This window comes from Achroia grisella, unplaced genomic scaffold, assembly GCF_030625045.1.
Source record: "Achroia grisella isolate CSIRO2021 unplaced genomic scaffold, CSIRO_AGI_Agris_v1 utg204, whole genome shotgun sequence".
NCBI classification, from domain to species: domain Eukaryota; kingdom Metazoa; phylum Arthropoda; class Insecta; order Lepidoptera; family Pyralidae; genus Achroia; species Achroia grisella.
Window position 1 is genome coordinate 2,211,935 of NW_026712703.1, and position 21,294 is coordinate 2,233,228.

At 31.7% G+C, this 21,294-nt stretch overlaps 3 protein-coding genes across 3 annotated transcripts; 2 read left to right on the forward strand and 1 right to left on the reverse strand.

Moving 5' to 3' along the window:
• The first annotated feature begins 553 nt into the window (after nucleotides 1–553).
• Nucleotides 554–2,537, forward strand: LOC131841903 (ELAV-like protein 2). The gene has a single exon (XM_059190275.1). It carries the CDS (start codon nucleotides 575–577, stop codon nucleotides 1,481–1,483), a length of 909 nt encoding a protein of 302 aa, XP_059046258.1. The 5' UTR covers nucleotides 554–574; the 3' UTR covers nucleotides 1,484–2,537.
• Nucleotides 2,538–4,774: 2,237 nt separating this feature from the next.
• LOC131841902 (uncharacterized) lies at nucleotides 4,775–12,302 on the forward strand. Its single transcript, XM_059190274.1, has 9 exons — nucleotides 4,775–4,947; nucleotides 6,278–6,474; nucleotides 7,600–7,774; nucleotides 7,939–8,038; nucleotides 8,410–8,675; nucleotides 8,975–9,217; nucleotides 9,742–9,977; nucleotides 11,131–11,386; nucleotides 11,971–12,302. The coding sequence occupies exons 2-9, from the start codon at nucleotides 6,341–6,343 to the stop codon at nucleotides 12,160–12,162; spliced, it is 1,602 nt and encodes a 533-aa protein (XP_059046257.1). The 5' UTR covers nucleotides 4,775–4,947; nucleotides 6,278–6,340; the 3' UTR covers nucleotides 12,163–12,302.
• Nucleotides 12,303–16,693: 4,391 nt separating this feature from the next.
• Nucleotides 16,694–18,906, reverse strand: LOC131842059 (acyl-CoA Delta-9 desaturase-like). The gene is made up of 4 exons (XM_059190494.1): nucleotides 18,690–18,906; nucleotides 18,399–18,529; nucleotides 17,523–17,728; nucleotides 16,694–17,198 (listed from the first exon to the last, which is right to left on the reverse strand). The coding sequence occupies exons 1-4, from the start codon at nucleotides 18,904–18,906 to the stop codon at nucleotides 16,694–16,696; spliced, it is 1,059 nt and encodes a 352-aa protein (XP_059046477.1).
• Nucleotides 18,907–21,294: the final 2,388 nt, after the last annotated feature.

Below are 21,294 nucleotides of genomic sequence, written 5' to 3' on the forward strand. Positions count from 1 at the left end.
TTTGTGGCTCTTATCAAATATTTAGTTTGTTCATGGCTATAGACTTCTGTCACCTATGAGCAAAGAGCCTATGAGTCACATAAATTGCTCATAGGCTATGACCAATTTCAGTACTTATTCAAAATTGCATTAATGTGTTCTAAGCTATGAACGCATCCATTCTTTAGTAGATAGATTATATACATATATACATATGAAAATATATTCTTATATATAATCTTATCGAAGTTCTGAAGTCGTCATATTTCGGAGTTTTTTTAATAATTTAGTTTCTAATAGATTTTGTTTAAATAAAAAAAAACCACTCGTATATTTTACTGTCAATTGAATTGTTTAAAAACATGATGTTATATTTTGTTAATTATTAAAAAAGTATATATATATAGTATAATATAATAAAAGGCAGTGAGAATATTAACTAATTTTACATAAGTACACTTACGCGTAATGATTCCTTGCTCAGTGATATACTGTTTTTAACCATAATTTTAGGCACGTGGCTTTGATTTCTGAACGAATTAAAAAAAGTATAAAACACTATGGTAAAATGTCATTCACCGACAACAATTAAAAAATGTCGGAATCGTGTCAAGACGGTAATTGTCACGGAAATAACGAATATGGACCCGACGAATCACCCACCAAACTCATCGTCAATTACATTCCTGAAGTCATGACCCAGGACATGATGTACTCATTGTTTTCGACAATGGGTAAATTGGAAAGTTGTAAACTGATAGCAAATCGAGGATATGGGTTCGTTGAATACGCTTCTCCTGAGGATGCAGTGAAGGCTAAGAAGGCTTTCAATGGACTGCTCATGCAGAATAAAACTTTAAAAGTGTCCCACGCACTCCTCAATCCAGAGTTAAAGCCGCCGTTGAAACCGGAAGCAGACTGGAACCTGTATGTATGTAACCTACCTAATGAACTGACCTTGCAGGATTTACATGGACTTTTTGCACAATTCGGTAAAATAGCTAATTCCCGAATAGCTGCTGGTATAGCATTCGTTTTATATGAGAACCAGTTTGAAGCGGAGAGGGCCATTCAAAATACAAATGGCACTACACCGCCTGGTTTTTTACACCCATTAACTGTTAAGTATGCTAATAAGAGTAATCCAAATAAACATAAAAACAATAACAACAATAATTTTTCTAGAAATCCATTGGTAAAATCTTATCATTGGATCAATCATATGGGTGCTATGGGTGACCATAATTCTCCAAGTACATGGTCTATTTATGTTTATAATATTGCTCCTGAAGTAGAAGAGTTAACTTTATGGCAGCTGTTTGGTCCTTATGGTGCTATTGTATCTGTTAAGATTATCAAGGATCATCAAACTAATAAGAGTAAAGGATTTGGTTTTGTGACAATGAGAAATTATGATCAAGCGGCAATGGCAATACAAGCCTTGAATGGCTATTTGCTTCATGGCCAGCCTCTCTCCGTTAGTTTCAAGACTCAGAAAAGATAATGCTGTGAAGAAAGACTTACACTTTACAATATCAGTACTGCAATAAATAGACGAAAATAATAGTAATAATATCATTTCATAATTGGCATTGACAAAACAGATATTAAATCGTAGTTCTAATTTTAAACCCTTTGCAAACACACTGCTACTATAATATTGTGTGAAGTATGCAGATATTTGTTGAAAATATTTTATTAATTTGAGCTATCAACATTGTTAAGTTTGTTTCTTATTATGAATAATAATTTATTCAGTTTGCTCGTTAAATCTTTCAAGTTTACTAGACATTAAGATTTGTATTGATGATGATGATGATTGTTGTACGAAAGTTCAATATCAGTTGTGAGCTATGATGCTTCATTATTTTTATCTATTATTTAAGTATAATAAACAACTTTAATGAAAGTGCTTTTACAAGATCTTACTAATTGATAAGCCACATTGAGATGTTTAATCAGCTACTAGTTTTAGTTGTACACTTTTTTATAACATGATGTCTATTTAGGTAGTGAAAACAAAATCTAGATTATATCATATTTATACATTTAGTATAAAATTTGCTGAATTAAAGTTCATTTTCACAATTTTATTAAGTGTTTTTGATTTTATACAATCAAATAAAATTTACTCATATTAATCTTTTATTTGTGTTTAGTTTTCTATACTAATATTCTTTTCTTGTAGTCACAATTATATTAGTACAATAGATTATTGATTGAAATGTGCAGTAATTGTAAAAAAATATTAACCCTTTCAACAAAAAATCTGATAAAACACTATTTATAAGATAATGCATAGTATAAAAATTTGTAATGTGTAGATTGTGATACTTTACAATATTCATTGAAGTGTTTAATTTTGTCATTGATAATACCCCAAGGAAATTGTGTAGTTCTGAAAGAAAAAACCTTATAAAGTCACTTTCCTCTAAAGTTAAAGAGATAGCTCATTCAAACTTTTTGTTTTAGATACCAATTTGTTTGCTTTATTTTTTTTTATACTCTTGAATAATATATAAATTAGGGAGTAGAACCTATAATATTTTGCCTTTCTAAGTTATACATATTAATTTTCTAATCTCTTGACTTTGCTTTAGTTAAGAACTATAAAATATTAACTAAACTATAAAAGATTTTCAAGTGTATTCCTGTTCTAATTACTAATGAATTTTTATAAATATCTGGAATACATTTCCTTTTTTCCATATGATATCTACTTTAGAATTTTTAAATATACAAGTACATTATATAAAACATTTTACTATCTAACCCTGTTGTTATCACTATAACAATCAAATTGATAAATTATTTTATATAAGAATATGATATAAGCACACCTACTTTACACAGTTATTTAATGCATATTAACAAGAGAGGGATACATCAGTTAGACCTCATGATCTGGAAACCATCATGGTTAATATGGTGAATTTATACACAAATGGTAAATGGATTAGGATTGGATTGGATAGGATACCTTTTATAGAGGTGCTGTTAGCATTAGGTTCAATCATGGGTACCACAGGAGGGAACACCTATGTCATGTTTTCATTCTCATCCTATTACTGGTGCACTAACATCTACCCTTAGAGCAAGCGGCTGCACCATTTGGCATTAAAAAGGCAAATCAACATTGTCATAATTTTATGTCTTTAATTATAACCCGTCTATGTACGAATATACATAATATCAAAATAATTTGATATCTATCCTTAAAATAGCTTATAACCATTACAATTACAAATATGTTGTTGGATATAATAGTAGGGATAAATAACGAAAATGCTGTGGTATTACAATATAATCAAAGAATTAGTTTTATAATGCGACTGGTGAAACACGCTTCGGAACAAACTATTATTGGGTAATACGTAATACTTTTGTAACAAGTCAATACATTAATACCTATAAATAAAACTGGTCAGCACCGAGTTAGACTCGCAACAGAGGGTTCCGAACAAATAGTGTAAACAGGCATATCTTTACATGAGAATTTATACCAGTAGGTATGTTTGAAATAGCGAGCCCGATATTACTAATGGTATATAATATATACAGAAATATGTTAAACCAGTAATGTCAGCTTAGCTATAAAATCGGATCACACAAATAACTATATTTATGTCGGGTTTTTCACGATATCTCATAAACTATGGAAGTTAGAATCTTGATATTATTTTTCCCGTAATTTTTGAAAATGGTTTTATAGACTATATCAGATGTTTATGTCCAGAAATTTCGTAAAGGAAAACAGTGCTACATTTATCATAAGTACACTGTGAAGTCTAAAATAAATTATTCAAATTTTAGCTATAATACTGCGTCAGAGAGACGTACAAAATATTACCATTAGGGATAACCGCTTTTATTGAATTATCCAGTGTGAATGTATACACATTATGTCTATATACATCTGATATAAAAGAATCAAATAGTTATATCTAAAATATTACTTGAATTTAACATTACAACTGGACTTGAACCTGTATTCATCACTTGGACATATTACCAATTACGCTACGGAAGAGGACCTACTGTTGGCAATTTTGTCATTAACGCTGACATAAGCGCCATTTACCATTTTATCCTCATAAACTACCTACAGTCGAATGTTCGTGGTTGTTTAATTGAAAATTCAGTATTTATATATAGTATGAGGGAAATTTTAATTTAATATTTGAACATGTACCTAATTTTGGCTCTGTATGCCTATTGAGTCGGGTATTAATTGGTATCAACCTTACAAAATATAACACTTATAAGTAGGACTTTCTCGATAAATCACATACTATGTCATAAGTGAGAATACTTGACGAGCTGTCATACATTTAGTTACACATTTAAAATGGAAGTAAATTTAAGTGTTATTATTATAATAAAAGTAAGAAGAACAAATTGATTGACTGAACAAATAATTGAGCCTAAGGGTATTGGAAACGAGGCCCCATTGCTGGTCATCCTTGGCATGTACCATAGTACCATATCATGTTGACCTTTACGAGGTCAATTCCTGGTGAATTTGACATGATGATCTGGAATCAGTTGTACATCAATCAATTCTTCACTATTACATCAAAACATATATGCATGTAGACATTTTTGTCGCTTATGATCATCATTTTTTTTTATATTTTTCCCTACCTATCATCCATACTATTATCCTTTGTACCTACTACAATGCGACAAATATATCTGTCAGATACGTGGTTTGTTAAGACAAGCTGCGACGATTGCGCGAATTAGTACAACACCGCATAATTTTCAGCGCATGCTCCGTACTGGTCATGTGAATCAATATGTTTGTAGTGAACTATCGGTGGTCACGCAAGTAATCGTTTACTTGTAACTATTAGGAAAAGTGAGATTTCTAATTTCAAAGTGTATTCGTGTGACGGTGAAGTGGCCGTGGCGGAGAGCGAGAGTTCGGGAGTGGCGGGAGGCGTCGGCCTCGCCGTGAGTAGTAAGGTTTGTATCGTGTATCTACTGAAATTACAGGCGGATATAATGAATATAGATAATGCTAAGTACCTAAGCACTGTTTGGCTCGTAATTAATCTGTAAAGCCTTTATATGAATTTGGCTACCCGTCATTGATAGGGTAACGTGATTTTTACAATTATTATTGGAATTGGGTGCTGCAATTGATAACTAAAGTATAGGTATAAAGTTCATTTTAGAGTACTGTAAGGTACTTTCGTGCGAAGCAGACTTTCAAACTGGCTAATTATTACATACGTCGTTATTGTAGATAAGATTAGGCAGACTGTAAACAGCTACGTTGATATTAATGAAATAATGACGTAAAAAGTTAAAGAACCAATATATAAATATCTTAAATAGATAATAATATATCGTTTTTACGTAGACAGTTACCTACACAAAAATTTCATTACATGTGAAATTTGACACGAGTATCTATGTATTTAGTATTCAGTTATAGTAGTGAACACAAATATCTAATATCGTAGGGAAGAGCAATCTTATGACTAGGTAGATGTTTTTTTATGGATACTAAAGCATAATCTTTATATGAGTTTAGTCGCGTGTTTCATGATAAAGATCACTATCTGTATGATAATTTTGAATTTCTAAATTTTAATTATTGTTATTTTCTATTCCTCGTATTTATTAATGAGAAATGAAGATATTTATTTTATAAATAATGTGCTGACTTTGCTATTTGGATTTAGTATTCACACAAAATTTTAAAAAATGTAACTAAATAATTTACAATAAATACATTTACATAAAAGAGCGACAAGCAAATTACTCGCTCATTCTTCTTGTTGATGTTGTTCTTCAGATGAGTTTGCGTTCCGAAGGAGTGGCAGAAAGAAAAAAATACTATTAAAAAGTGCTTATATTATGTTCATTGGAATAAAGATTATTTCTATTTGTGTACCTCTTACCGCTCAAAGGCAATTGCACAGATAATTCAAATGGCTCGTAGTAACGAGTAGGTGTTTTTGCAGTAAAGTAAACCAATTACCTCGAAATATAAACTAAAGATTTTATTACTTTAAATAGTTATTGGTTAGTGTCATCAAAAAAGACGACGACATATTTATGAATGTAGTAGCTTTACAAAAGGGCAATATGCGAGCATAACACCAAAATCCGTGACGACGCCTGTCGAAACAGGCGTATTATGGATTTTGGTGTTAAATCAATGAGAATAGTAAGAAATTTAAACTTATTGTTGAAATAATTTAATTGTGTAACTAAGATATGTAGGTATCTAAGAAGATAAAGGGAGCAGCATCCCTTCAATAAGTTTGGCATTTCTTAAATGCAGGTGTATCCAAGTCCGGGGGCGGCCCGCGGCGTCTGGGCGCTGCCGCAGCCGCCCCCTTGTACGATGGCTGCCGAGGAGCCGTTGCCACCGTGTTCGCCCCTATCTCCAGACGCTCCAGCGGCTCCACCGAGAACCATCACTAGCTACAGCCAGCATTCGGACCTCCATCAACTTATATTTGAGGCCGTGCGCTCAGGGTTAGTGTAAAATATATGTAGAGTCAATCATTATCAACCCACTAACGCCCCTTTGTTGAGTATGGCTCTTTTAATATAAGAATCTGCTGTAATTAAGGAGGCCAGGACAGCTCAAGCTATATTTTATGCATTAGTACCTACGGATGCAGATGAAAAGAAGAAGTAGTGATAAATGATATTCTCACTTATAATGTATCTATAGATGTACACGATAATAATTACACGTATCTATGGGTGATAGTTTGTTACAACAAACGCCTTTCTTTCATAATAGGCAAATACACAAAAAGCTACAATATCCGGTTTTCGAATGAAATAATAAAAGATATTTGTCATATTAAACAGGATGTTCATGCTTTTAATCTCTTTTAGATAAAGAGAAGCAAAGATACCTAAAATTATTATTTCGATTAGATAATTATAAAAGTCAATTAAAATACTATTTTGTAAGATCAATTATCTATAGAAATAAATAAAACTTTAAGTGTCTGTTTTTAATTTCAGATTTATTTCTTTTCAATTCATATTAAACTACATACGGTACTTACCTATATATATATAAAAAAATATGTTTTTGTCTGGCAGACTGATTTTGACAAGACTTTTACTCGCAAAATCCTAATGTTATGAGGAGTAACTTTTACGTTAGTAATTTTATTTATTTTAATAAAAAAAGTTCAATTCTACACGAACGAAGTCTCGGGCAACAGCTAGTAGGTAGGTATATGATAAAAAAATAATGAAATTACCTGCAGCCATTATTTTTAAATGCCCATTCCACATGTCCAGTTACGTCAAATTAATTACACATTAACAAGACTCACTAGTCTATGTACAATGCGAATAATTAATAATTGACTGCCTCGTGTGGTCGCAGGTTCGATTCTTCGCACGGTAAAAACATTTGTATAATTGTTTGTATTGTTCTGGGTGTTTTTGTGTACGTATTTACAAAAACTATATCTATGTATTTATATCCCATGTCGAATACCCATAACACAAGCTCTGCTTAGATTAAGACTACATGGCGCGGTGTGAAATATTCTGAGATAGTATATTTTATGTAATAATTACAAACTTTAGTCAGGCACATCTGTAACTCAATATACTTTTTGATGTTTATAGCGAAGTATCAGAAATCGAGCGTCTTGTTGAAAAATTGGGTGCAGAAGTACTAACTGCCCGTGATCAGCACGGTTACACACCTGCCCACTGGGCGGCGCTGGACGGGAGTGTGGCAGTTATGAGGTACTTGGTTGAAAGAGGAGCACCCATCGATCTATCATGTTTAGGTACTCAGGTTAGTAAATATGACATAGATACACCTACAATTTTGTACAATAGATATCTTTGTTATATTCGTATGATAGGTAGTTTTTTGAATAATTTTATACAATCCAGTAATTAAAAACTAGCTTTTAACATTAAAAATTTCTTAATGTCAAATTTCTTTTTTATACCTAGGGTCCAAGGCCAATACACTGGGCTTGCCGAAAAGGACATGCATCAGTCGTACAAGTACTTTTACAGTCAGGTGTTGCAGTTAACGCTGCGGATTTTAAAGGTATCTGAACTTGGACTATGGCATAAAATAATTGTTTCCTGACAGCTTATGATTCTCCCAGTTTCACCTATTTCATAAGTTTTCATCTTCAGTTTATAACATTTAGTTGGATAATAAGAATGTCTAACAATAAATTTGTTTCCAGAATATTCTTTTGTATTACTGAAATGGCAAATAAGCATATGATCAATTTGTGATGATAAGTGGCAATCGCCTATATTCATGAACACGACCAAGGACATCACGTCATTATTATGTTTTGATATATACATATAGGTCCGGTCCGCATGTCACGCCTCCTTACTTTGTAATTTCACTACCATATTTTGCCCTTCAATCAAAATACATCTTACAACGCAACATTTTTTTAGGTTTAACCCCTCTAATGACGGCGTGTATGTATGGGAAAACGGCAACAGCGGCATATCTTCTGGGAATGGGAGCAGCTACCAGACTCTCAGATATTAATGGAGATACCGCCTTACATTGGGCTGCTTACAAAGGACATGCTGATTTAGTCAGGCTTCTAATTTACTCAGGTGTTCCTTTACATTGCACAGACAATTTTGGTTCAACACCATTACACCTAGCTTGCTTGTCTGGCAATCTCACTTGCGTTAGATTGCTTTGTGAGAAGGTGAGTTCAAATATCCATAATATATCTTGGTTTAGTGTCTAGTGAGTCTGTAACATACAGAGGGTTTTGTGATACATGTAATAATCTTATATGTCTACTTGGTTTTACTTAAGATGTACGTAGATGACGTAAATTAAATTAAACCTTTACATTTAAATAGAAAAAACAACACAATGAAATGAACCATAAATACTCCAAACAAAAGTAAAACCTTTATTGTAAAATGAAAATATGTACTTGTAATATAAAGTATGTGTATATGACCAATATCTTCAACTTGCGCTATGTATTTTTACCAGGTGAAAGCCGAATTAGAACCCCGGGATAAAAATGGAAAGACTCCACTGATGCTTGCACAAAGTCATCGCCACGCGGAAGTAGTAAAATTATTACAAAAAGAAATGAAGCGTAAATCACATTGGATGCCGCCATTATCTGAATTATGGGCTTTATTGTTCGGTGGTGCCGGCGATTCTAAAGGTCCTCTATTATTTTTCCTAATATCCGTGTTATTATGGGGATATCCTATGTATGTGATAAGAGTAAGTAATCACTTGTATCTATTAATATTTTATCTGTACTATAATCACTTCAAAATTGAACTTTACGCATTGTCAATTAAGTAAAATGATACTAGACACTTTTATACACTGTATCATTATAATTACAATTGCAATGTGTTTGCCGATTAAAATAGACGAGACAGAGATACGCACACAAAGGTCTACCTCGGTTTTATATATACTAGATGACAATTTTGTTTACTAAATCTACTTCGTCGAGAAACTAACCCATACATGAACTCATGGAAGGCTACTATTATTACTAACCGATTAAACTAATCACGAACATCGCCGAAATAATATCAATAAGTATGTTTAATCCATGTACACGTCTAGTACATGTACCAAGCAGTAAAAACACTAATACATGTGTACTATACCACGGTACAAACATTTGTATTAAGGAGAATATAAATATTTGTATCGTGGTATGGAAATCGAATCCGCGACCATCGTCATAATTAGTAACATTCTAATTGGACATAATTTTCTGATATTTTCAGTGCATTCCTTTAACATGGAACACTCTGCGGCTTTCACATTATTGCTTTCTTTATTGGAATGTTATTATGTGGTTGAGTTGGGTAATTGCCAATCGACGGGACCCTGGGTACATTCCTCAAAATTCTGAAACCTATTATCGAGCTATCAGGCAAATACCATATTACGATAAATGGAAGAAAAGAAATGTTATTTTGTCAAGGCTATGTCACACTTGCCGGTGTCTTAGGCCTTTAAGGTAAACACTGTTAAAATAATTTAAAAACGTAGGTATGCATTGCGTACCTATTGCATAGTTTTAGAAAACGTAAATTATAAAATGTTTGAGAAAATGGTATGTTTTCATGACCATTTTATAATTTACTATATAGTTTAACGTCATCCTAACGTAACATTTGACATGCCCACATGTCGCATTCAATATAGCCGATTTGAATTCAATGCGGTAGGGGCCGACCTTAGCGCCATCTCTTGGATTAATTTGCATTTTAGCGATATTTCCTTCGCCGAAGAGTCTGTTAGAAATATGTATTGATGCAAAGTAATATGGACGACACAATCGTCCATATTATAAGAAATACTGTTAGGGTTCACATGGATATTTTCGAAAAATCTGATATTTTATATTAAAAGAAGGTAGTTTCATTATTACTCGGTATCGTTAAACTAGTTGCATATAACCCCCACTCATATCTTCGGTCTTTGAGCACAGGATGTGCTGGTTGTATTTTAATTCCTAAAGTGAATTGTGTTAGAGACATAGTTAAATTAATGTTATATAGTTGTTATTTTATTATACTACACAATATTTTATTATAATACAATTGTTATTTTACTAGTACATAGAGTTGATATATCTAACAATACGCATAATAAACTTCCATTGAGTATCATTTGAAAGTCTATTTAGCTTGTCTACAGACGGAGCAACAGCCGAATTCATATTCGCCACTCTTCTTCAAACTACAATTTCGAAAATATTAACAGAAAAGTATATTAAATTAAAATTTATTATATCTAACGCTCTGCTACCATATTGGAGAAAAATATTATTAAATAAAACGACAAGAACTGGTAGACATTAGTAAAATTGTATTATAAGAAATACGATTAACGTCAAAACATTAGAAATTATTACATTCTACAACAGCCCAGACTTAAAATTAGGACGTCTCGGTGTAAGTCTGGATGTTAACCACAAGGCATTGGCGCACCGGACGATGAATATTATAATTATCATATTATTAATGTTAATGCAACTAATTTACTTACCTTGGGTTTGTTCAACGTCATAAGCTCCATACTACGATGGCCACGCTCTCTGAAGAAACTATTACCATGTTATATGTGCTATTACATACAACTTATTGCTACCTTTACTTACTTTGCAGGGCTAAACACTGCCGCATTTGCAAGAGATGTGTGGCATATTTCGATCACCATTGTCCATTCATATACAACTGCGTCGGAGTGCGAAATCGGATGTGGTTCTTTCTATTCGTAATGAGCGTTGCTATTAATTGCACGTTGTCTATATATTTTGCCTGTTACTGCCTGTTGTTAGAGGGGTTTGGACTGCTATATGTTTTGGGGTTGTTGGAGGCTATTACTTTTTGTGCTCTCGGCTGGATCCTTACTTGTACTTCGGTGAGTTATTAAAAATCATAGAACGAAGAAATATTATAATAAATGTCGGTTTACTTGAATAATAATTTATAAGATTGACTTTATAATAATGAATCATTAGATAATCAATTTAGAACCTCTCATACTAAATTGATCACGTGATTGATTGATCGATCAAGATTATAGTAACTATTTTATTTGCTACTTTGTATTTCAGAATATGGAAATAACTATAAAATATCCAGGACTCGAACTCGAACATACTTAGAGAACAGAAACAATCTTTACTGAAATAAAATATTGTAGCTTCCTCAATTCGACCGAATGAAATACGTAGGACCTTTTACATGTTTTAGATATTTTACATGTTACGCACACATAAATCATCCATTTAATTATCTTAGGTATAGTATATATATATAGGTATATACATATAGGTTAGGTATAGTATATATATAGATATAGGTACATTATGTATGATACATTTTTAGTGACTTAGAGCTTAACTTATTCGAATACAATTCAGCCCAAAATATGGGAGATGTGTAAACAGCAATAGAATAATATCTGGAAGAAATATGATGATTTCTGTATTTTCTTTTCAGATATTACACGCCTGTATGAACTTAACTACTAATGAGATGTTTAATTACAAAAGATATCCTTATTTAAGAGACAAAAGAGGTCGCTATCAAAATCCTTTTTCGAGAGGACCAATTATGAACTTGATTGAATTTTTTGTATGCCTCCCGGATAAATGTGATGAACAGGACATATTCCACGAAGAGACTATATGATCTGAAATGGCCTGACATAGTCCTAATTTAAATTCGAAAAGGACTCAAGAATGTTTGGTTCGTTCATCAAAATTTCAACCATACTAAGATTTAAGTGCAATTCATGTAACTACAGCTTGTTATGCTTTTTTAATAAATAAAAATACCTGTATTCACAGGTTGTTATATGTTCAATTTATTACCGACCTATAAAAAATATGTTTGCTTAATTATTCATAGTTATTGTTAAAAATACAAATACCTATTTGTCGATCATAATTTGACATAAGTAGGTACGTTATAAAAACTGTCTATAGTTTCTTGCACGTGACACAAGTTACATATGTTTTTAAATAATAGATAATTACATCGATGATGAAAGACCATTATTATTATTACGTAGTAGTAGGTACATACCTATATACTCTTAGATCAATATCTATTTCATTCAAATTTTTACGATATAACGCATAAGGTAGGTAATTATTTAAAGTAACTATACTATAAAAATAATCAAATATTACAGTGTAGATATATTGATAGATTATTGTATTTAATGAATTATCGTAGAAAATTTTCATAAAGTAGACATAAGGTAGACAATGTGTTTCACCTGTCAGATCATTGGAGATTTATACTTAAAAGAGGGTTTTTTTTGTTTGTCTATCTAATCGCAAACTAAACAGAATTTTTACATACCAAACTAGGTATCCATGGTTTAGCGTCCTCAGCAATGGAAACCCAAAGCGTGTCAGACTTCGTGAAAAAATCATACTTGGACTATGCTTTTTTCACGAAATCTGACACATTCAAACAGATTTTTTTAACAACCTAACGGGCTATAGATATTATGAGAATGGCAACCATCACAGTAAACCATTACAGCGGCGTGTAACAAAGTTGGCACCGAACATGTCTCCTACGTGTACTAACACTGATGACCATGGCGATTATGGCTTCGTCGTAGTACAGAAGAAGAGTTATATGCCTCTTCTTCTATACCACGACGAAGAGGACCAACCGGAATCACTATGGCACTGCACTCACTCGGCTCAACTTCCTGTTGCGTGTTGCTACACCGACCAAGGCAATGTACCTGTCCCGTCTTCACTACGACACTAAGGGGCAGGACATTGTCGACTACATACGGACCGGTAACGCAACTGGAGTCGAATCACAACGCGAGTTTCAAGGCGTTTGTGGTCCGGGTCCCCACCAACATGCTGCCCACCTTTGTGAAGGAAGACTACTGGCCGAAAGGTGTGGTGTATCGGCGCTGCCGTAGAAGATTGCCGTCATCAGTGTCGTAACCACACATATAATTTCAATATCTTAATTTTATAATATTATTTCATATGTATGTTAGTCTATAAGGTATTTATAATATGGACCTAGTAGCCTGAAATAAATAAATAAATATTCCTACACAACATGACATGTCATGTCTATGGTTCTCCTCATATGGCCATGGTAAGCAAGCGTAATTTAAGTATGTAAGTTCATACGCTTGCGGTATACTCTGGCGGGAATGTATGAATCGATAAGATATGATAATATGAGGATGATGTCATATCAATTTCCATTTCCTAGCACTAGGTATTAGCCACGACGGGTTCCAGGGAAGACCACCGCCTGCGAATATGTTTTTTTTTTTACTCATTTAACTGGCAGCATATATAGACATCAAACATACGGTGGGCGTGAAGGCACCTATAGAAGTTAAATGATTTTTTTTCTTAACCGATCTTGAACACACATTGAATTTATTTCAATGTCATCTTGTCGTTTGAATGTACAGAACATAAAAACATGCTTATTTAGTGGATATTGAATAGGTAGGTACGAAATATTTTTCGTGTCTGCTTTTTTTGAGATACCGGAAAAAGGTAACAAATACACAGAATAACTTTCGTACTTACGCTAATGTATTTATAGTGTAAGTCCTACATAGATATTCGATTTAATTCTACAAATCCGATCAATCCTCCAACCTTCAATTTATTAACGGCTATGTAAGTTTTTGTAGATTTCAATGAAGGGTATAACTGTATCGGCATAATATAATTGCATTTATTTATGTTATTTATAATATCAGGAGTGTAAAGAATGAATAAGGTCGATCGTAATAGCGATCCCTTTGAGACTCCTCTACGAATCAATCTGAGACTGCGCCATTATGATTTTGAGTTTCCGCAACTTGTGTGCGATCGGACAAAATCATTATAAGGCGTTTTTATCACAACCATAAAATGCAAGTTTAGATATCAGAAGCTCTATATCAATAATATCAAAAGTGCGTGAAAAATATAATAAGGCCAGTGTTGGATTACGAATCCGTATAAAGAATAAATAAAAATAGGGAGTGGACTGTATTTTCTGAAAAGAAAATAATTAATGGAAAAGGAAAGAGAAATACGATTGCGCCCAGGAAGAACGTTTTTGACACTCCGAACACTCCAAAGTGATAAATAAAGTAACACCAAATATTACTCAGGAACGTCCCGATGCATGGCTAGTACAGTTTTGTGGCCACGCACTCTAGAGTGTATATTTTTATAAAAAACAATTATATTATTTTTTAAATTATATTAAATCAATAACTTTCTTGTTTAAAAATAGGTTGCGTCCTTTTCTTCCAGTTCTTATTTTCAATTACTTTTTCTTCTAAATTTGAATTTTAAGTGGCCACATGTTTTTATTGGTGGCTAGTATTAAGCAAGTAAGTAAGCAAGCGGGTGATACAACCTGCTTATAAGGAAGTATTCGGATTACAGAACAGCTAGCAATGTACTGTCCTCAACATCCCGTGCCGCCAGGATATTGCCTTTCTGAAGCCAAAATACCTCACAGGCAATATCTTATGAACCTCAAGGTTTTTACATCTGTTGCACGCATAGATATAGCTCTTTCATATTGTTTGTTTTTAATTATCTATAGAGAAAATCCTTAAATGTTCACCCACGAATTATTTTTCAAATTCATCTACTCTTGAAGGTATTAAAAATATATTGTTTATTAAAAATAAGCCTAAATACAGAATTCCAATACAAAAGAATTGAACTTGTAGCGCGGTGGTTATCCTAATTAATGTAGCGTTATATATGTTGTGATGAGGTGGCGCTACATAATATATTATTTATTGTAGTATGTAGGTAGTGAGTATACCGGTAAAATGAATGTATTATTTATTAGACATTATTAAGTTTATTGGTAGTTTGCTACATTGCTTAATAACAACGCGTCCAGTCGACGCTGAGTCGGGAAGTAGACCGATTTTAAACGTAACTTAATATCTATGTTAGTGGAGACGTAAACTAATTGGAAGAGTCTCAAGTGTTGACAGAAATATTAAAAAATATTAAAAAGTGTAGGCACAAACTTGTATGAAATAAACTTGTTGTATACCCGTATAAAATAGAATATGAATTCTTATATGTATATTATTGTGAAATTCTGCCCTGTAGGTGAATGTGTAATTCTTACGGGTAAGAAAACAAAACATGTAAGATGCATCAAAAACATTTTATTTAATATAATAAACTTTTTCATTAATATGCATTTATAATGTGCAATTTATCGTATTATACTACAAATGTCTTATACACATAAGCCTTATATAAATATAAAAAATATAAATAAATTTTATATAAAATTTATAAAATAATAAAAATATCACTTGATGCTTGAGCACACGTTTCTTTACAATCGCTGATTACTCGGAAGGTATTATATTGAATATTTGTGCTAAGTAGATACTATAAACGTTTACACATGAGGTCATTACTAAATAAAATATGAGGAATATAATACTGATGTGTTGTCTAGATTTATCAATTATGTTGATAATCAGTTAAGAAAACATATTATATCTTTCATGACTTCATTATAACTGGGGTTGATTTAACGCTACACTGGAAAATTGCAAATAATATAGATATTATATGTTTTATTTAATATTTTACAATGGTATTTAATCAGTAAATAAGGGATAAAAATATTAAATTGTAGCAGCTAATTATTATATGATAAATACAAACAGATACCTATATCTTATATTGTCATATCTTAAATACATATTTGCTCAGGACAAAATCGTACCTATATGGTAATAACCGTAAATAGTTGTCAAAAGTTTGCACCGGAAACTAGTAATTTGACAGAACATAAATAAATAATGTAATATGCAAGGAATTAAAATTACCATGAACTATTTAGCAATAACCAAATTATCATTAAGAATTTAACATTAAATTTTAATGATCTTGAGAGTAATGCACTCTATTAGGTAAGTATATATTTGTACCAAATCATTAATATGATTTTAAAGAAGTCTAAATTAAAATATTCCTATCGTATATCATTTAATTATTTGTACCTATAGGCATGGTATTTGTACCTATTGTAATTATTTGTATATATGGTTACCGAAACTACTAGAAATATTTTTGAATTTTTAGTCTGTCAGTTAGATAATGTCCTAGGCCATAATTTTAGTCTGTTTTAGAAATTTAATTAAATAAAATGTTTTTTTTTATTAATTTATACGAATGCTTTAATCATCCTTTGGGTTAATTCTTATAGCTGCCTTCTTTTCCTCTGGTGAGTGATCTTTGTCGCCCCATCCCCATAAATGGTGAGAGCCGTCACCGGTGCGCTTAACTCGGGTTTGAATAATCTCTTCAGAAACAGTTTTGAGGTCATACGCCCAACCGATTTTGGCAAAGAAGTTAATGAAGTGTGTTGTGAAATTTAGCCTGTTGTTGCCAAGTTCGGCAGTTTTGTAATCCCAAGGAAATGTGTGATGGTAATTGTGGAAACCCTCTCCGAGTGCAAAGAATGTGACTGAGATATTCTCAACAGGCTTGATGTTTTTGTCGTAAGGCTTCTGTCCCCATTTGTGGGCTGCTGAATTAACGAGCCAGGTAATGTTCAGGATGAAAGCATACCGGAATAGAGTCGCAACAAAGAAAGCGTTCGTCCATGTTTCATTCCAGAAGTATACAGGAGCGAGAGTCGGTAAGATGAAGCAGACGAGAGGCATAAGAATTAGGTAATACCTGAAAACAAAAAGTGATTAATTTCTATAGTTTGATAAATAAAAAACAATGACTTTGAAAAAATATTCCAATTAAAATTCGTAAAATAAGTAATCTTATATTATTATTAGTGCTACAAACTGAATAATCAAAGATATAAAACAATTATTCTCTTATAATCTAGGATTACATGTACTAAGTATATTGAAAATTAATAAAATAATAGAAAACATGTTACTACATATGTTTGTGAATTGAACGAGTAATATTGTATTTAATTTAAAACTAGATTGAAGCTGGTTAATAGTTAAAGAATTTCAGTTAAAAATTATAAATTTAACTCACTTCTTCTGGAACCTAAGAATAGGGTCGGCATATAAGTCACTGAGGTCTAGTCCTTTGCCCTTTCTCTTCAATTCAGGGTGTTTCCTAACTAAAAGCCAGCCGATGTGTGAAAAGAAGAAACCACGTGTGGCATTGTGAGGGTCGGCGTCAGTCTCTGAATATTTGTGATGCATGCGGTGATCACGTGACCAATCAATTGCAGAGTCCTGTAGAAATAAAAATTAGATAGTTTAAATTGGTAATATGTAACTTATATATGTATCATTTAACTTTGCTATCTGTTAGAAAAAAATGTGCCCTTATAAATATTTATACATTAAAACGATTTAATTTTATTATTTTTTTTTAGTTTATTGATCTGAAGGTTGACTATTTTATTATTTATATATTTCTGAAAATTAGTTTATGATATAAATAAAGTTTAAGATTATAATATTTATTGAAAAAACCTGGATGTACTCTATTTAACTTCTAGCATTCCCCTGACTTAGTTTTTGTCGTTTCATTCATATGTACAGATATTCGATCTCTACAGTTCTATTATATGTACATAGGATAAGATATATGTATAAAACCAATAATAACCCATGATAATTCCTACAGCTCTATATAGTGCAAAACTACGCAGAACTTTAATAATAGGTATATGTAATAATGTGTGCCTTAAAAAGTCGCACGAAACCCCCTCAACTCTTCTTGCAAGAAGGCTTCCGTTTTTACTTGTGTGGTTCGGAACATTAGAATTTTGTAACCTCATAAAAATCGTTATCTAAAATCTATAATCTATAAAAAATTCTGTATCCTCATATAATCATCCTCAAATTGCAAAAACTGTTCCATCTTTAGAATATTATTTTTTAGATAATAATAACTCACCTGGAAAGCCAAAGTGTTAAATGCAATCAGGATGAGTCGTAGTGGCCATTTAGCTTTGTATGACTTGTGGGCCCACAGTCTATGAGCTCCTGCTGTGATTCCAAGTACAGACATCACGTATAAACTGTACGCTACAAAAAATGTATGTGATTAGTAAATATCTTAGACGTCGTCATCTCGTCTTACCAATCAAATTATATTTAATTTAATTTAATGCTCTAAATTTTCATCATTAAATTCAGATTCTTCATAATAAGAACTTAGTAATAAACATATCGGTTGTGTACTTACCAAATACATCAGTTTGCCATTTTGCATGAAACAGGAAGAGGTATCCTCCATATATTGCTGCCAAGTGGAGGTAAGCGAAGAGGATAATGTTCCTCCATACATAAACTCTTGGATAATTATCTGCTTTCTCTACGGGGGGTGTGGCGAGAGCAAAATCTGCCGTGGCAGCATCACTCTCGAACAACACTCCATTGATATCAGTGACGTTTGGTGCCATTTTGCACTGTTTTGTACACTGTAAAGGCATATCGATATGAATTGTTTCATATAATTGCAAAATTGCATAATATTTATAAGAATTTGTTGATTTTGTTACTGACTTAATCAGTTACTTAGGACTTTAGGAATTATACCCGTAAGACATTATGAAAATATCCATGATGTTAATATTTTCTGACCTTCTTTATTCCAAAAAGCAATAACAGCTACATTACACACAAAATTATATTTTGAATGTTATCTTTGAAAAAAATATTTTATATAATATAAATAAGTTCTTAAGAGCCATTTCACTATAGCTTATGTACATGAAAGAATTTATGCTAAGCTGTGTGATTTAATTGTTATAATTCTTCAGAATTATTTTGTTATTATATGTAACAATTTAAAAATATATATTATTAAGTAAATTAAAAAAAATATATTTTTAATAATTTTAAGAAGAAAGTGATTTGAAATTTTATATTTGCACAATATACAGTGAACTAAAATAGAAAAGTGTTCAAATCAATGAATGCTGGGTACAATGAAGCATATCAAGGGAAAATAATGAAAATTACTTAAGAATTTTTAATTTAAACATATTAATAAGTAACATATTTTTGTACTTCATAAGCACATAAGGTAGTAAGTAAGAGTAACAGTAAGTAGTAAGGTAAGTATTCCAAAAGTACTTAGATTTAATTCGGTAAAATAAAAATAAAATATAAATAAAAACGGTAAAATTACATTATTTTTTCTACCTAGAAAGAAAATTGAAATTGGAATTAGGTCTACCTATTCAATTGTTGAATGTCTGATTTGATATTTGTTATGATGCAACATGTTTTTTTTTTAATATAAAATAATATGTTTAACAAAAAAATACATGTATCAAATATAAAGAAATTTATGATTATTAAAAACTAATTTATTACATTTTATAATATTTTAATGTTTGTTTAATAAGTACAAAAAAAGTAGAGAGCGCTCGGAAAACTTTTCAGGTTACAACATTGTGAGTATATAATAATTTCATTTATATATGAATATAGATTAAGCTAAAAAGTGCTAATAAAATTATTTAATAAAATAAAATTATTGAAATAAAAATTATTATCCATTATAAACACTTACCTACCTCAAATGGTCGTAATCATAGAAGTTTACCGTTTTCACTGCACATAAGTCGTAGGCTAACGTAACGATATAATATGTTATGAAGATAAAAGAAGTTTTTCATACATATTTATACTTAAAAGATAACATATGCGAATTAATTAATCATGAGAACTGAGACTGGTAAAATCGATAAGATCACGTGCAAGCCTAAACTAATATTATAAAGATTAAAGGTTTGTTTGTTTGTATTCAATCCCTGGGTAACATAGGCAATATTATATTTCCAAAAAAATTAGAGATCCTTAGTAACACTCTAATAATGTAATCCAAGGTTTAAAAAAAAACACATAATAAATAAATACCTTACACTGCGTGATCTGCGAAAACTAATTATGATAGAACAAAATAATGTACTATGACTTTGTAGAACACATCATTGTCTACAAAAGTGTCGCGACGGCATGTGTCTAACTATTATAATAAAGTGTTCTTTTATAAATTTCATTGAAATGCCGCCGCTAGAAAACGCTGTTTATATGTCTCTTGTGTCAAAATAAAATATATTCATATTCATGACTGCTTCAATACCTATAGATATATAACTTTTTGAATTATTAAATTAAAAAATTCCATTCGAAAGATATCACCGTTTAAAAATTAGAATAAAACCCCGCTCAGTTATCTATAAACCAGATGCGATGTAGGGGCGTCACTGGCCTGACTTCGAATTAGTAGGAATCAACTTACCAAAAGAATGTTTTACTCATAGCCAACTGTATGTTGGTCTAACGCAGGTTGGAACTCCTGAAAAATTATTTTGCTGAACAAAACAAAACAATATCAAATATCCTGTACCCTGGGAAGGAAGGGAAGCCCGGACTCAATAAATTTAATATTGTGGCTATTGTTGTGTAGTTTTCTTTGTACAAAGTTTAGAAATTTCAAAAAATTAAATAATTTCATTATTTTATGAAATTATTTATTATAATACTAAACTATAGACTACACGAATTTCAGTGGCCGCGGTCCATCCGTAAGATAGGGCGGAGATGCACAGGAAAGTCAATGTTGAATGAAATTAATCTGTCTGGCAAAACAGAAAATACCTGCTAGTCAATTATAGCGAGTGATAACTTTATCTGCTTTTTTTAATAGATGAAAATAGCATGATGCTACCACCTGCGGTAAATGTTGGCGTTGTACCGGTACAGAATGATAGGACGAGCAAGAAGTCAGATTAGACAACCTATTTGCGGAGAATTTACTAGGATGTAATCATGATGAG